The 18,429-nt window shown below is 34.8% G+C and overlaps 1 protein-coding gene across 2 annotated transcripts; it reads left to right on the plus strand.

Moving 5' to 3' along the window:
* Window positions 1-258: 258 nt before the first annotated feature.
* LOC123705375 lies at window positions 259-10,101 on the plus strand. 2 transcript variants are annotated; one of them, XM_045654119.1, is made up of 9 exons: window positions 259-277; window positions 473-681; window positions 1,286-1,360; window positions 5,894-5,965; window positions 6,318-6,413; window positions 6,762-6,833; window positions 7,080-7,877; window positions 8,106-8,405; window positions 8,888-10,101. In XM_045654119.1, the coding sequence occupies exons 2-9, from the start codon at window positions 600-602 to the stop codon at window positions 9,730-9,732; spliced, it is 2,340 nt and encodes a 779-aa protein (XP_045510075.1). In that variant the 5' UTR covers window positions 259-277; window positions 473-599; the 3' UTR covers window positions 9,733-10,101. The 2 variants fall into 2 exon arrangements, with proteins under 2 accessions (XP_045510075.1, XP_045510076.1); XM_045654120.1 differs by lacking the exons at window positions 259-277; window positions 1,286-1,360; window positions 5,894-5,965 and having other exon boundaries at window positions 399-681.
* Window positions 10,102-18,429: the final 8,328 nt, after the last annotated feature.

Here is an 18,429-nt window from a genome sequence, read left to right on the forward strand (position 1 = left end):
TAAGATATGTATTTAAACCTGATAAAATAACAAAAGTCATGATTTATCCGAAAGATAAGCTACGGAAATGTTTAATGTGTGGCGAAAAGCATCGCTTGCCACTATTAGCTTTAACGGAGTACTACAACTTATTCCTGCGACAGCTTAGTTCCAAAAAAATGCGCCAAGCGCTACTTTCGCGAGCCATGTTGGCAGCCATTTTGTAAAGCTATTTGTCATTTGTCAAACTGACATCAGTTGCCTGTTGCCGTGAGCCGTCATTCGTGTCGAAACTCGTGTACTGTTCGGTTGTCTTTCTCCTCGCTTTATTGCTTGAGTTGAGATTGATTCCAAGTTCCTTGCTTGCGATACGAATTATACAGCAGTGCTCCAGAGCATCCCCGTCCCGTCTGTGGCCATGGCTCCTATCAAATGCTGTGCTGTCGGTTGTAATTCAACCAACAATACTCATCGCCTTTATAATTTACCAAAGGACGATAAACTTAGGGCTTTATGGCTGTCGTTTTTGGCGCCAATGAATTGTGAACTTCTTGGTCTATCAAAAGATCAGTTAGTAAATAAACGTGTGTGCCAAAAACACTTCGATAGATATCAACTGGATGACAAGGGTAACCGTCTCAAAGATGGTTATCCATGTCTTTTTTCTACTGAAGAAGTCAAGCATGGGGTGCCCTATATTTGGTAAGCTGTACATATTAATAGGTACACTGCTTGTATATAATATGTAATGTCATGTAGCTGTGCTTGTTTAATTTTTCTGTACATTAAATCCTTCCTGAAGCTCAAAGGGTTAAATCACCATGTGGCATATATATATATAGGCACATTTAGTGCCGAAAACAATATTGAATTTCTATTTTGTCTCTCTTAGGTTGGCTTATAGGTTACTACTACAAAAGGTCATAGACACCAAATGAAGATGCTATCATTTCATATAAAATCAGAAATTAAACAGATATCGTAATTAAATTGGATGAAACCAACAATTTGTGTCACTAATGCAAGAAAACTAAATACCATTTGTCACTTGGCTGTTAGATTATTCAACTATGATAATGACATGTGTTATTTTCCAATGAACATAGAAACATGTATTATGAAGAATTTCCCCAGATTTTAGTAAGAAATAGATATCCTATAATAGTTATTCTTCTTGTTTACGATTATGCATTTCTTTAAACTTAAATTATTTAATTAAACATGTATGTTTGCGTTAATAATTATGTTAGTGACCATGACAGTTTAAAAACTTGTATTTAATTAAAGTTTATTTGGTTACTTTCAGGTGATCATTATGATCATAACTACAGTAAAAAGGAAGACATTGAGGAAATTGTGGAAAATCCAGTTGTTGTCCGAGGTAAAGTTTAGTTGTGTTTTTGTGCAGAGTGGACGTGTTTTCGGTTTCTTTCAAAAATCCCAGTTTAACCTCACGCAATTTTTGCCTTTAAAGTAAACTGTATCCTGCGATTATAAGTACCAAAGTCAATTGAAGATTCGTACTAATTAATTACGACCTTGACCTAATTACGTTGCGGAGGAAAGCTCCGCCTCACCTCGGGGGACAAGGACGAGCTACGATTTATTCAGCGTTTGATACCTTTGTCCTTTACGCACATTATTCGCACGAAGAAACCGGTTGAACCAACGGTCACGATGAGTCACAATAGATGTAACAGCTGTCGATCACCGATAAGCGATGAATGTTTTATGGAATGCTCGAAACAATATTGCAAGAAAACATTTGATTTAAAATGTTTAAATATTGAGCGGGATTTATTCAATGCATTCACGGTAGATTATAGGAAGAAATGGGTATGTTCGGAATGTGTCGATTGTTCGAATTTGAGTAATTTCAACTCGCCCACTTTTGTTAATACTCAGCGCGGGAATCGATTGATAAGTTCCTCTCCGAGTAGTACGGATGCTATGTTGCTGGAGCACTTACTTCAACTGCGTAGCGAAATCGTTTCTCGTTTAGAAAGCCAAGACACTGCGATAAAGTATCTTCAAAATCAATTTAATGAAACGAAGTCTAGCTTAATATCTATACTGGACATCGTGCGCGCTTTAGAAACGAAAGTTAGCAATAATTTAGTTGAAAGAACCTCTATTACCGCATCAACTGGGGTATGCAAATCGTCTTCTGAAAATAACAAGAAGATTATATTCAGCAACAGTACAGATAGACAAGAAGTTAACTTCACAGGGGCTACAAATAGTCGCACGGAACAATATATGAACGCAGTTACAGAGGTAACCCAGGGTTCAATATGCGAGCTTAAAAGCCCAAGAAATGAGGAGCTTAGCGAGAAAGATGACTGGAAGACTGTACAAAAAAAACCTAAAAATAAGTCTAATCAAAAGCAATCGAGTAACGTACGTATGGGAAGAAATGCGGAATGTTTGACATTAAAAGGTATGGAGCGTAAGAAATACCTGCATGTGTGGCGATTGCAACCTGAAACAACAGTAGAAGCCGTAACTACTTACGTTGAAAGTATATGCGGTTCCGATGCTGGTATTAAAACTGAAAAAATTATTCATAAAACTCAACGAGACTACGCATCGTTCATAATTGGTCTACCAGAGTCACTGTTTAATAAATTAAACCAGCCGGAAATTTGGCCCATGAATGCGCAATTTAGTGAGTGGACTTGGTTTCGAAAATCAACAAAAAAAAGTGCCACTAAATAGAACTATTAATCTATATTATCAAAACGCAAGGGGTCTTCGAACAAAGGTAACGGAGTTTAGAAATAACCTAGGTTTGATGAGTGCCGATTTGTTCGCGATCACCGAATCTGGCTGCAGTGATTCCATACATGACTGTGAACTGGTCCCGGCGGGATACCACATAGTGCGCTGCGACAGGGCGGATGGGCGCAAGCAGGGCGGCGCGCTCCTTGTGGCCGCGCCGCGGTACGAGCTGCGACAAGTATGTATACCTTTCGTGTCTATAGACTCTTGTAAGTTCGAAGTGGCCTGTGCAAACGTTTTTATAAATAATAATTATTTGTGTTTGTGTTGTGTTGTATACATCCCGCCTAATAGTCCGGAACGGGACTATCTACTTTTATTTCAAATACTGGAAGAATTATGTACTAAATATAAGAAAGTAATAATTGTTGGCGATTTTAATATGTTCTCGTGTCCTCTAAATGTTAAAAATTATTTTGAATATTTCATGCACTTTTGCGAATTCACCCAATGTAATAACGTTCCGAACAGTTTAGGCCGTCAGTTAGACTTGGTGCTGTGCGCGGGTTTCGATGTGGGGCCGGAGCCGCAGGTGTGGGTGTCGGCGGCGGACGAGGCGCTCGTGCCGGTGGACGCGTATCACCCACCGCTCGCGGTGCGCGTGAGCCTCGCCTGTCGCGCCCGTCGCGCCCGCCGTCAGACACTCGCCGGTTCAATCTAGAGATCATGACTTGCGACCGAAGTGGAACTTTTACAAAGCCGACTATAATTCGTTATACTCTAGGATTATGTCTGTCGATTGGAGTGACCTGTATAAGATGCATGATATTGATAATATTTTAAATTATTTTTATCTGATAATAAACAATATATTAGAGGAATGTGTTCCTAAAACAACAGTAAAAATAGCCAACTCCAAATATCACTATCCGGATTGGTACACTGTTGACTTAATAAACAATATTAAAACTAAGTATTTTCTACACAAAAAATATAAAACAACCAAGTTAGAATGTGATTATAGAGACTTTTCATTATACAGGAAAATAGTAAAAAAAAACATTGATGACTCTTATAAAGAACATATAAAAAAAATTCAATATCAATTTACTAAGGACCCAAATCAATTTTGGCAGTATATAAAGTCAAGACGAGGTTCGTCAAATAAGTCTAACGTTATTTTGAAAGAAGGGATACCTCTAACGGATGCTGAGTGTGCTGATGAATTCGCAGCCTTTTTTAAAAGTGTGTATAACAAAGAACGGCCACTTCTTGATACGCAGGTAGCGAGTCAGTGCGGAGCCAGCAGCGCGCGCGTAAGCCTCAACGCTCTTACCGTGGCCGACATAAGGAAGGCGCTAACGCGTTTGAAACCGAAGCGTTCAGCTGGTCCGGATGGGATACCAGCGTTTATTTTTAAAGATTGTGCTCGAGTACTGGCCGAACCGTTGTTGCATATTTACAATGCCTGTTTGAACGCAAATACATTCCCAACGCAATGGAAAATTACGCGAGTGATACCGGTGCCCAAAGGTAGAGTGAGTGCAAGCGTTCAAGATTACAGGCCTGTTGCAGTACTATCAACACCTGCAAAGGTTTTTGAAGCCGCTATACAGCACAGGATGTACGAGCAGGTATCAGGGCAGCTCTGTGATGCACAGCATGGGTTTCGGCCTGCGCGTAGTACTTCCACTAACTTACTCAATCTCATGGCGTACTTAGTACCGGCGGTGGATGCAGGAGTTCAGGTGGACGTGGTATACCTGGACTTCCAAAAAGCATTTGACACCGTCGACAATGATGTCTTATTGAGGAAGTTGGCGGAAGTAGGATGCGCACCGAAACTCTTGCAATTCTGGGCATCTTATATGCAAGACCGACAGCAGTATGTCTCTTTCAAGAGGTGTGAGTCCGATCCCTATTTCACGACATCTGGCGTAAGTCAAGGCAGTAATCTCGGTCCCCTGGAGTTCGTCTTAATGATTAACGACTTGCCGGATGTCCTGGAGTACAGTCAGTGTCTGTTATTTGCTGATGATCTGAAAGTTTTTCTCCGAGTAAACGAGGAGGCGGACTGTGAGCGCCTACAAAGAGACTTACTAAATATATTCGAATGGAGTCTGCAAAATAAGCTATATTTTAATATAGCTAAATGCTCTGTAGTTAGTTTCACTCGCGCAAATAAAAGTATTAACTACAGTTACTCGCTTGGATCCGTTCCTATTCAACGGGTGAATAAGGTGCGCGATTTAGGAGTTTACTTCACACCTGATCTGATATTTCGTGAGCACATCACAAACATATGTAAAAAGGCTTACAAAAACTTTGGGTTCCTTTTGCGCCAAACAAAAGATTTCACTAATATTACAACGATAAAAGTTCTCTTCAACGCGTTAATACGCAGTCACATGGAGCACAATTCAGTTGTTTGGTCGTCCCACGAAGAAAAATATAATATAATGTTAGAGCGGGTCCAGAACAAATACATTAGATATCTTTATTTAAAGCTATATGGGGTGTACCCCTTTTACCCGTTAATGTATCCTACACTATTCATTTTGGGTATGGTAGGATACAATGAACTGAGGGTGCGGCGGGAATTCTCCATTGCGCTATACTTTATACAGTTATTGAGGGGATTTGCACATAATCCCGGAGTACTCCAATGCCTCTCGCTGTATGTGCCGGACAAGTACGTTGAGAAGCGTCACAAGCCCCCACTACTCTACGTACCGCAAGCACGAACCAAGCTGCTTGCGAAGTCTGCTCTGGTGCGAGCTCTCCGCGTTCTTAATGACCTCCATGGGAGGGTGGACATATTTACATGCAAGTTGGGTGAATTATCAAAGGTTCTTCTTAATATTATTTGTTATTAATTTATTATTTTTTAGATTGTATTTATTATTGGATTGTATTTTTATTATTGGATTGTGTATATTGTCATTGTTTGTCCATTTACTAGATTGTAAGTTTATAAGTTTAAGTTTTTAGTATAAGTATTCGTTTTAATATATGTATAAGGATTTTAGTTTTTAGTCAGTACCGCATTGGGTTAATCCTGTAAAGGTAATTGATGTGTGTGTGAATAAATAAATAAATAAATAAATAAAGTAATGATACTCATTTTTCAATCTAACTTAAGTCTTGCTAAAGCTTATGTTCAATTTTCTAATATACCATTTTCTCATTTTAGAACATCCAGTTGATCATTTATATTCGGCAGATATATTTGCAGACCCTCCTGCATCTTCCTTTCTCAATACTGGTAATAATTTTTAAAATCTTTCAATTTTTTTACCTGTTTATGGTTTTTAATTTTACATTTATCAACCCATGTGATACCTCTGTGTACACAATACAATTGAAAGTTACTAATAACTCTTTAGCACAAACAAATGTAATTTTGCTTTTATGTACCAATACTATAATCTGTTTGTCATATATAAATATGAGCATTTAGAAACCATAAAGCTACAAGACCTGCATATATTAATGTAACAGTATGTATATTTGTATAAGTAGGAATTCATGATCAGATCATCAGAGATACTTATCCAATTCAAAAAAATTATATGAGTGGAGAAACAGTAATTTATTAAATTAATGTTTTATTGCAGATTTCAATGTCTTTGAGTCAAGTGAAATACCATCAACAAGCAAATGTGAAAAATCATCACATCATAATATACAGATTGACCCTTTGGGATCCCAAGGTTAGAAATTTAGAATCATAGAAACTTAATCAATTTTAAAATATTTAAACATTGTCATGTGATGTTCATAAAGACTACCTACTTTGTTGTGAAACAAAAATGGTTTCATAACACAAAACTGCATGCACATCTCTTTAAGTAGTTAATCTTACTTTGGTTATGATGTCCTTAGTGCCATTGATATTATTTAAGAAATGATTTCAAAATCGAAATTTTATACAAGCAATATAGGAATCAATATTGAAAAAATAGTGTGATGGCAAACATTAAAATGTTGCTCAAGATACCTAAATTGTTACCTATTCTTGCTTCTCCCTTATTTATAATTGAATGTTTCTCTATTTATAGATGTGATTCAAAGTGTGGGTCAAACTCAATTGAAAAATAAAGCACCAAAAAGATTTGTTATTAGCAGAGCAGGTAAATATTTACTAAGTACTTATACTTTTAACACAAACTTCAGAAATATTTTTACTATACTTACTCACCGCAAGCTATAGGTACCTAGCCTAGTTTCATAAAAATAAAGTACTAAAAATAAGGTCAACAATGTTTAACAGAAAATTCTTTACACTTGTTTTGCTTCATGCTATGCATGTTTCTATGAACCTAAAAAGTATAGAGTGAAAGCCTAATTGTTTTTTTATATTTTTTATTCTTTTACAGCTATCAAATTGTCCTCACACAGCAGATGCTTTATAAAAAAAATGAGGAAAATTGCTGTCGAAGAAAACAAGACTCAGAAGCCATTTTTGCAAAGATTGGATGCTGCTAAGACAATTAGCTGCAGCCAATTGTTTAATAAAAATTTTGAGAAAATGTCACAACAAGCCCAAGATTTTCTATTCATGCAATTAAAAATGGCAAACAGAAAGAAGAAGGCAATGAGATACACAACCAGTGAAAAGCATTTGGCGTTGACCCTAATGAAAGAAAGCCCGAAAGGATATCGGTTGCTCCAAAAAATATTTAATTTGCCCAGTAAACGAACTTTAAATCGTTTGGCTGAAAATATCATTTTCAATGTGGGGCTAAATGACAATATTTTTCGAGTAATAAAGCATAAAACACAGAAATGGGACACAAAGAAGAAACTGTGTTCTATTTTGTTTGATGAGGTTGCTCTTACACCTCATCTCACTTATGTTGAGTCCCAAGATGAGATAAGAGGATTTAAAGACTTTGGGTATGGAAGAGCACTAAGGTTTTGCGATCATGCCTTGGTATTCATGCTAAAAGGAGTGTGCTCAAACTGGAGACAACCTATATGTTTCTACTTTTGTGAGGGAACAACTGCAGGTGCTACAGTAGTTAGAATTTTAAAGGAAGTGGTCACTAAAGTGTCAGAGTCAGGGCTGATACCTTTAGCTCTTGTATGTGACCAGGGCTCGACTTTTAGAACAGCCATAAATATGTTGAAATTGGAGACTGCACGCAAAAGGATTTTAAATGATGAATGCAATGGTGAGTAGATAAAATCTCTTTATGAATGAATAGCCCTTGCATGCAATGTCTGCTTAGAAGTTGGAAAACACCTGGGATAAAAAGTACCCATCAACATTATATCTAAATATCCATCTGCATGTTAGTACATATCATATGTCACCTGTGTGCTAATTTTCATCTGTAATCTGACCTGTAATACTTGCATCAAATTAACTTGTTGAACTCAATATACTTTTTTGTTTGCAGATGGAACTATTGAGGTGTCAGGACGACAGTTAAGTGTAGTGTTTGATCCTCCACACCTACTTAAGGGCCTTAGGAACAACCTGCTCACGAAGGACATGCTCTTCAAAGGCCAAGTTGCCACATGGAAGGATATACAAACAGTATTTGATGCTGATTGCCAACTAGGTCACACTAGAATGCATAAAAAGCTGACAGAGCACCATGTTTACGCAGCAAAAATGAAGAAGATGAAAGTTAGTGTAGCTGCCCAAACTCTGAGTGCAACTACCAGTGGAATGCTTAAATACACTGCATTGTTCAGTAAGTATTTACTCTGTTATCAATATGCATTATGTATCTAAAAATACTAAAATTATCCTCTTAATCGCTCACTCGCTTTACTTTTATTTATTTATTTACGGTCTCCAACATAATAAACAGCATGAATTCACACTATGTAAATATTTATTAAAGAATTAGGTTCTAAATCATATTTTACAATTTAGTCTTGATGAGTCATAAGACATTCAATTCAAACTAATGTATGCTTTCTTAAGAGTCTTATAGAATAGAAACAGAAGTTGTTATTTTTGTTTATATTTTTATGTGTTACTAGTTTTTGCCTGTGTTTATTCTACATATAAACCTGCCTCTTGAATAACTTGTACCTATCTATTAACAAAAACCGCATTAAAATCAGTTGCGTAGTTTTAGTGGTCTAAGCACACATAGGGACCGACAGCGGGAAGCAACTTTGTTTACTATCTATGTAGTGATACTTATTTAATTATGTAATATTTCAGAAACTACAGCCTCGGGTCAAAATGTCAGTGAGACAATGGCCACAACAGGCGAAGCTGTGGAGTTCATTGACAAGCTATTTGATAGTGTGAACGGTTCTCGAGGAAGCACTGTCCGGGGCAAACTGCGTGGACCTATAAAGCCAATAACACATCAAATTTTCAGTTTTTGGACAGAAGCCAAAAAAATATTGAAAAATATAAAATTTATTGATGCAAATAGCAAGAAAGCTCGAAAAAATAATAAAATCTATAAGGTTCGAGTTCCTTCTCTTAATGGATGGGTTACAACTGTCGAGAGTTTTGAAAGGTTGTCTAAACTGTTGTTCGAAAAATATGAAATAGAATATTTTTATCCTAGAAATATAAATCAGGATCCTCTAGAGAACTTTTTTGGTAGGATCAGAGCCATCAATTATAGGAATGTCAATCCTGATGCAAATACATTTATGAATGCGTTTAAATCCTTACTGATGTCCAATGTTATGGGTCCACATTCGATATACGCAAACTGTGAGGATGATGTAGGAGACACAGTAGTCGATTTTTTAAAACTCGTATCCTCATCCAATGTTGATGAGAGTTCCTCATCAACATTTGATGAGGATAAAGAAAATACCACGTGTACTAGACCCATAATAGCAAATAACATCAGCAGCAGCAATTGCAACCAATCTCTAAACACAGTGAATGAAAGATTGCGCGTGCACTCTTCTGCATATACAGCGGGGTATATGTGCAGGAGAGTGACAAAAAAATTTAAGTGTAGGAGATACTCTGAGACTTATACCAAAAAAAAAGAGATATATTTCATAAATGGATCGAACAAAGAGAATACACCCTTTTAAAACATCGCAATAATTTAACCTATCCATCAAAGAAATTTTTAATGTTTTATAGGGATATCTCGGGCCTTATTCATGATTACTTGAGTAAATATGCATATGAAACATGTTTAAAAAAACGTATAAAAATACAAATATTAAAACGATTTGATGTAAATTGGTTGGGGTGTACACATCACAAAACAGAAGCAAAAGAGTGGTTGCTCAATTTAATGATACGCACCCATGTGCATAATTGGTGCAACATAATAAATAAAATTTTAAAAGGAGGTGTGCAAGAAAAACTTATTAAACAGATGTGTGCACCTCAACAAATTGCTTTTGAAAAATATAAAGCCCATAGGCTGAGGAAAACTAAATAAAAACTAAAATCTAAAATGTTGTTTTATTTTCATATTTCTTTCGTTATATTCGTATCCATTGAACGTATCGAAAGATACTTTGAACCTTGCAAATTATAGAATTAACCCTACAAAAATTTTCCGTGGTACATCACTATGCTAGCGATATTCTATGCCGGTCATCGTGGCTTTTATAGCTCGTGGGTCATCACTAGTAAGTGACGTTACGACACTAGCGCTTGGCGCATATTTTTAGAACTAAACGTCACCCGTAGTACTGTCCTATCCTAAGAGCAATTCCTATCTGTCTCTGACTAATATATAGTTATCTGTGACTTATTCGACACACCATATTCGATGAGTATAGACGCTTATTAAAACCTTATCAAGACCGACAAACCGATAAAACAGAACAAGAAAAGATAACTGAAGTATTTTGTCACTCAGTACCAAAGGTTATTTGATATTTGAAGTTGCAAATGCATTTTTTTTTAACTCTCTTGTACTTGCTCAAAAGATTATACTGACTTATCTATGTGGCAAGAATGTAAGAAAACTGAGCCTCTGACTTCCAATTTATCTGAAGAAACCTTAAAAGACATCGTGAAAAGCGGTTTGACTATGTTTCAGAATATCAAAGATTTTCTATGCCTTACCCAGGCCGTAAAGCATATTATCAAATTGGTGACAGAAGCTTCAAGTGCAGTTTGTTGAGAAAGTAACAAAATGATTTCATAATGGCAAGAGTATCAGCTTAGATTACAAAATAAAGTACAGATGGAGCATGACAACCGCCCGTCGCCCTTGTCAAAGAAAATACGAAATCAAAAACAAATACGTCGCTGCACCAGTGCTATAGCGCATATAGTGTCATGCAATACGTCAAAAAGGGTTTGCAATTTTAGTAAAAAAATGCCGTCTTGTGATAATAAAACGCTGTAAAATTTGTTCCCGAAAACAAAAAAAAAAGATGAAACATCGTTTCACAGGTTTTCTGTAGATTATTTGACTGATTTATTTCTTTAATACGAATAATAATTTTACAGATATGAAGGAATACAAAACTTCAACGTATGTTGCCAGTATTTTGAAAATGAATTTGCCATTTTTATTGGTAAAACGGTAAAATGGTTAAAGGATCTTCAGGGTAATGCTGTTGGATTTTTCGATCGTGAATGTGATTATTTGTATAGTGCACTAAAGGTTCATGATAATTATTAGATTATTTTAATAAGCATAATACATTATTTTGTTACTTTTATAAAGCTTAAAAACGTCATAGTCGTTTTCGCTAGCGATTTAATTTATGTGAACTCCATGATGGATATGATGAAAATAAAGTGTCCCGTATTCTCGACTAAAAACTACCGCTATTCGTATTCATATATTATGAAAAATAAAAAATAATATAATTAAATATTGTGTGGTTTTATGAAACCACGGTAAAAGTGAAACTGTTCGAACGGTTCCGAACACTGCTTTGTGTAGCGCATGTCGCGTGTATCGACACGCGACATGCGCTACACAGACCAAAAAGTTTGAGACGATGTAATAAAAGTTTCACTTTAATAATTATTATAGTTAATATTGAAACTTTTTTTATGTTATTTATTTAATAAAAAATTGAATACAATTTTTTTGTCCATATAGTATAACTTTAGTAGGCAGGTACTTTATGTAATAAAATAATTTAAATAAAAATTCAAACTTGACTTCTCATTTATGTATATAGCCTACGTCACTACCGCCACTAATATAATAATTCAGATCATTGCAATGAAACCTCACAACTCAAAATCGGTCCAACGGTTTATACTGCAGGGCGTGTCAAAGAAATATTATACATACATCCATAAACTCGAAAAACATAACCCTCTTTTTTGCGTAGTCGGGGAAAAATTTGGGAAATTTTTCAATATCTGGCAACATTACACGCACACAGAAGCACCGTGTACGTACAGTGCAGCGGCGAAATGACAGCACACATAGCTTTATTGAAAATGACGATAAATTATTCGGTTTAGTTCGGCAACGCTCCATCTGTCTTTTATTTTGTAATCTAAGAGTATCAGTATCACGACTGCCAATGCCTAATTTTGAAAAAAAACAGCCTTTTCTATACTAATATTATATTCTATACTAATACTAATATCATAAAGCTGAAGATATTGTTTGTTTGAACGCGCTAATCTCAAGAACTACTGGTCCGATTTGAAAAGTTCTTTCGGTGTTAGATAGCCCATTTATCGAGGAAGGCTAAAGGCTATATAGCATTACGCTAAGATTAACAGGAGCGGAGCCACGCGGGTGAAACCGCGAAGCGCAGCTAGTACTGGATAATTACTTATTTCTGATATTTTCATTCCTCTATAATATAATTTTCATTAATGAAAAACGTTAAAACAACTAATCAGGCTATTATTTAATGTAACACAAAGAAGTTTTTTATATAAAAGACTTGGAAGGTCATAAAAATAGTGTGATTAAAAAATAAATCAAAGTTTGCTAAAAAATCATATTTTTCTAATTTTCAATTGGTTTGGGGCACCTCAAAACATAAAGACACGTAAACAATATTTTGTATGCTGAATTCACTCATTAAAAGGCACCTTTCTGTCGCTATGCCATTTGAAAAAAACAAAAAAAAAATTCTTTCATACATTATCACTCCACCCTAATAGGTACGTATTTAGATAGATACAAAGAGTATAATGTATAATAGGGCATAGAGAGCCCTCTTGAAGCATATGAAGGCCAACCTATTTGACTTTGACTGGCGACAATGAGCCCTCTGGATTTTGGGGTTAGAACTAATTCCATATACCTACATACATATATACGTTAATATACATAGGTAGTAGGTATATTTTTTTTATCACTACTCTTCTATAAATAACGACGCAATTTAATTTGAATAATCATTTCAGGCAAAAATAATATGTGCCTGGAATAAATGCTCACATATTATATTTGCGTCGTTATTGAAATAGGAGAGCGATATTGTTTCAGAGAATACCTACAACTGATTTATTATCATTTATTTTCAACATTTTAGAAATAAGACTAAGATCTAAATGATTACAAAATGGATGGTTTTTAAAGATTTAGGTGATTTAAAAAAAAACTTTTCAGTTGTAATAATTACAAGATAATTAGCTTATATAATTAGTATGGGTTGGCTTTAGAAACTTGCGGCACGAATTTCGGCGTGATTTTAATTTTTTTCGATCGATAATAATGCCCCGAAACATACATTAGCGGCTTTTCGTGCGGAAACTTGTAATTACAGAGAAATCTTAATTTTAATTTTTGAGGTTATGTTCAAAATTGTTTGAGTTGCATTGACAAAACTACCTACAAGAATTGTGTTTGAAAGAGATTACAAATGTCAAAATGTACATTAAAAACCATAGTTCCTTCATAGTTCATTCAAAAGCATGTTGCTGAGGGACAACAATTCATACGGATTATTGGCGAGTAGTATATGTTGATTAACAATGATTTATATAATATTGTATGTAGCAACACTGCGTTGGTTGTGACACTGTGTCAACTGTCAGTTATGAAGGAAGTTTTTATATAGTCTGTAATCTGCAAGATGCATCTTGCAGATTACAGACTATATGGTTTTTAAAGATTTAGGTGATTTAAAAAAAAACTTTTCAGTTGTAATAATTACAAGATAATTAGCTTATATAATTAGTATGGGTTGGCTTTAGAAACTTGCGGCACGAATTTCGGCGTGATTTTAATTTTTTTCGATCGATAATAATGCCCCGAAACATACATTAGCGGATGCATCATCATCATGCACAAGATGCATCTTGCAGATTACAGACTATATAAAAACTTCCTTCATAACTGACAGTTGACACAGTGTCACAACCAACGCAGTGTTGCTACATACAATATTATATAAATCATTGTTAATCAACATATACTACTCGCCAATAATCCGTATGAATTGTTGTCCCTCAGCAACATGCTTTTGAATGAACTATGAAGGAACTATGGTTTTTAATGTACATTTTGACATTTGTAATCTCTTTCAAACACAATTCTTGTAGGTAGTTTTGTCAATGCAACTCAAACAATTTTGAACATAACCTCAAAAATTAAAATTAAGATTTCTCTGTAATTACAAGTTTCCGCACGAAAAGCCGCTAATGTATGTTTCGGGGCATTATTATCGATCGAAAAAAATTAAAATCACGCCGAAATTCGTGCCGCAAGTTTCTAAAGCCAACCCATACTAATTATATAAGCTAATTATCTTGTAATTATTACAACTGAAAAGTTTTTTTTTAAATCACCTAAATCTTTAAAAACCATCCATTTTGTAATCATTTAGATCTTAGTCTTATTTCTAAAATGTTGAAAATAAATGATAATAAATCAGTTGTAGGTATTCTCTGAAACAATATCGCTCTCCTATTTCAATAACGACGCAAATATAATATGTGAGCATTTATTCCAGGCACATATTATTTTTGCCTGAAATGATTATTCAAATTAAATTGCGTCGTTATTTATAGAAGAGTAGTGATAAAAAAAATATACCTACTACCTATGTATATTAACGTATATATGTATAGGTCTACCAGAATCTGATGGCATATTTATATTTAAGAAATATAAGATTTTCATGTGGCAACTTATTTGACAACTATCAAATTGGTTGTCAAATTATTTGTCTTTTTTCCAGTTGATGAATAATTTTTAGGATTTTGTCTAAAAAATCTTCGAAAATGTTGAAAAAGCCGCTGCGATCACAAGCAAGAGGTGTTGTTTAAAATGTGTATAGAAAAACATTCGATGAAGAAGGGTCAAACACATCACAATTTTCAATTTTGAAGATTTTATTGGTAAATTGGACTTACCCGTTTTAATACTTTAAATAATTAAAAAATGTTTTATGTAGGTAATTATAATATTGTTTGTTGATTAGAATATAATTTTATGAAAACTTATTTACAGGAGTTTCCAATACGGCTATTCGTCAAGTCCAAGCTGTCCAAGTCAATTTTATAATGTGTGTATCTGATAATACTTACGAAAATAAATATAGTTAAAAATAGACGGTTGCCTGGAAGAAATGGCTTATGGCCATAAGGCCGCCCACTGTATGCCGATTGTATCTTTTATTTTGTGTCGTCTTCATTTTGTATTTCCTATACAGTGAAGAATAAAAAAATAGTTTGATTTTATTTTTATTTTATTTTATAAAAAATTATAAGCAGTTTTGATCTACATTATCATTATATCGATATTTTCAGATGGCATACTGGTAATGAATATACAAATATAGGTATGTGTAAATAATAATATGTATTACCTGTATAAAAGTAATATTATGTATAATTGTATATTATACATGTAAGTATGTAGGTACCTACATAATATTAAGTGGATATATCATTATTAAGAACAGTATTGTCCACTTATGTAATTTGACTAATGATATTGAGATCAAAATAAAAAATAAGCAGTATCAAATTCGTTCAGTCCATTTTCCCTAGGGTTGCACACTCTAAATTTTGATTTCCCTAATTGCCATCAGATTCTGGTTTACCTATATGTAGGTATATGGAATTAGTTCTAACCCCAAAATCCAGAGGGCTCATTGTCGCCAGTCAAAGTCAAATAGGTTGGCCTTCATATGCTTCAAGAGGGCTCTCTATGCCCTATTATACATTATACTCTTTGTATCTATCTAAATACGTACCTATTAGGGTGGAGTGATAATGTATGAAAGAATTTTTTTTTTGTTTTTTTCAAATGGCATAGCGACAGAAAGGTGCCTTTTAATGAGTGAATTCAGCATACAAAATATTGTTTACGTGTCTTTATGTTTTGAGGTGCCCCAAACCAATTGAAAATTAGAAAAATATGATTTTTTAGCAAACTTTGATTTATTTTTTAATCACACTATTTTTATGACCTTCCAAGTCTTTTATATAAAAAACTTCTTTGTGTTACATTAAATAATAGCCTGATTAGTTGTTTTAACGTTTTTCATTAATGAAAATTATATTATAGAGGAATGAAAATATCAGAAATAAGTAATTATCCAGTACTAGCTGCGCTTCGCGGTTTCACCCGCGTGGCTCCGCTCCTGTTAATCTTAGCGTAATGCTATATAGCCTTTAGCCTTCCTCGTTTTTGAAATCATACATGTTGAATAAATTTAACATTTTATTGGATGGATTAAAATATGTTGTACAAGATCCACCATTTCGATTTAATGTAAATCGGACCATCATGATGCTTTGCAAAATTTTATTTAATTACGTACTGGATGTCGCTATGAGTCGCTAGGTCAAGAAATAAATATTAAAACTAGTTATGTAATTATCAATTTAAAAATATTAAACAGTCAAAAAAAAATCCCTAAAAATACCCCTAAAAATTTCAGACCCCTAAAAAATTCCTATCTCACTTATTTACCCCCTAAATCTGGGGGGGAAAACCCCTAAGTTGGGAACCGTGCAATCTGGGCTCAATCGCGCAGCCGCGTTGCGGCTGGGAGTCACTTATGAAAAAGTGTAACGCTCGGTAACGTTACGATGAGTCACCGAAAGAGGCACGCGGGCATGGTTAGCCCGCCTAAGAGCGAGAGAGACAGACATAAAAAGTCGTTGTCACGTAAAACTTTCGCCCGTATACCGACTTTACAGGCAACCAATTATTTTTATTTTTGTTATATTTAAAGATCATCTAGAAAAATCTGCTTCTTCTAGAGTTTCAGTACCTATGTGAAGAATAAATTTCTGTGATAGAAATTTTGGTGTGTATTGTGGTTTGGGCATATTTAATGTAAAACCATATTACTTCACAAAATTAATTAAAATACGTCAAGCTAGAAGCTACCCGCCGCGGCCGCAGCGTAAAGCGTTGCCAATACGTAGGTACTGACAATTATTGTTTTTGTACACAAATACAGAATAAACATATAACCTTTTGAATCATCAAATCATACTTTATATCAATAGTAATAAAGTTTATAATCAAAAATATTCATGAAATAGACAAACAACGGAGAATTCCCGAATGTTCGTTGAAACAACATGACACAAAATAAATCTTCCTAGTGGTTGAATGTCGTACCTTACCACTAATTGAACTCATCTAAACCACTAGGAAAATCCACCAGCCACTAAAACCAATATTTGTCCGCTAAATGGGGGAGCTAAACCACCCAGATCTAGTGGAAATTCCACTGAGTTGGCAACACTGGTCATCAGATTGAGGGTTGGATGAATCGTGAGTAGAGAACGCTCAATCTGATGACCAGTGTTGCCAACTCAGTGGAATTTCCACTAGATCTGGGTGGTTTAGCTCCCCCATTTAGCGGACAAATATTGGTTTTAGTGGCTGGTGGATTTTCCTAGTGGTTTAGATGAGTTCAATTAGTGGTAAGGTACGACATTCAACCACTAGGAAGATTTATTTTGTGTCATGTTGTTTCAACGAACATTCGGGAATTCTCCGTTGTTTGTCTATTTCTTGAATATTTTTGATTATAAACTTTATTACTATTGATATAAAGTATGATTTGATGATTCAAAAGGTTATATGTTTATTCTGTATTTGTGTACAAAAACAATAATTGTCAGTACCTACGTATTGGCAACGCTTTACGCTGCGGCCGCGGCGGGTAGCTTCTAGCTTGACGTATTTTAATTAATTTTGTGAAGTAATATGGTTTTACATTAAATATGCCCAAACCACAATACACACCAAAATTTCTATCACAGAAATTTATTCTTCACATAGGTACTGAAACTCTAGAAGAAGCAGATTTTTCTAGATGATCTTTAAATATAACAAAAATAAAAATAATTGGTTGCCTGTAAAGTCGGTATACGGGCGAAAGTTTTACGTGACAACGACTTTTTATGTCTGTCTCTCTCGCTCTTAGGCGGGCTAACCATGCCCGCGTGCCTCTTTCGGTGACTCATCGTAACGTTACCGAGCGTTACACTTTTTCATAAGTGACTCCCAGCCGCAACGCGGCTGCGCGATTGAGCCCAGATTGCACGGTTCCCAACTTAGGGGTTTTCCCCCCCAGATTTAGGGGGTAAATAAGTGAGATAGGAATTTTTTAGGGGTCTGAAATTTTTAGGGGTATTTTTAGGGATTTTTTTTTGACTGTTTAATATTTTTAAATTGATAATTACATAACTAGTTTTAATATTTATTTCTTGACCTAGCGACTCATAGCGACATCCAGTACGTAATTAAATAAAATTTTGCAAAGCATCATGATGGTCCGATTTACATTAAATCGAAATGGTGGATCTTGTACAACATATTTTAATCCATCCAATAAAATGTTAAATTTATTCAACATGTATGA

The sequence above is a fragment of the Colias croceus genome, chromosome Z (assembly GCF_905220415.1).
Source record: "Colias croceus chromosome Z, ilColCroc2.1".
NCBI lineage: Eukaryota > Metazoa > Arthropoda > Insecta > Lepidoptera > Pieridae > Colias > Colias croceus.

Coding starts and splice junctions, on each gene's coding strand:
- LOC123705375 (XM_045654119.1), top strand. CDS start 600: ATGACAAGGGTAACCGTCTCAAAGATGGTTATCCATGTCTTTTTTCTA. Junction 5,966..6,317: donor ATCTTCCTTTCTCAATACTG/GTAATAATTTTT, acceptor GTTTTATTGCAG/ATTTCAATGTCTTTGAGTCA. Junction 6,414..6,761: donor TGACCCTTTGGGATCCCAAG/GTTAGAAATTTA, acceptor CTCTATTTATAG/ATGTGATTCAAAGTGTGGGT.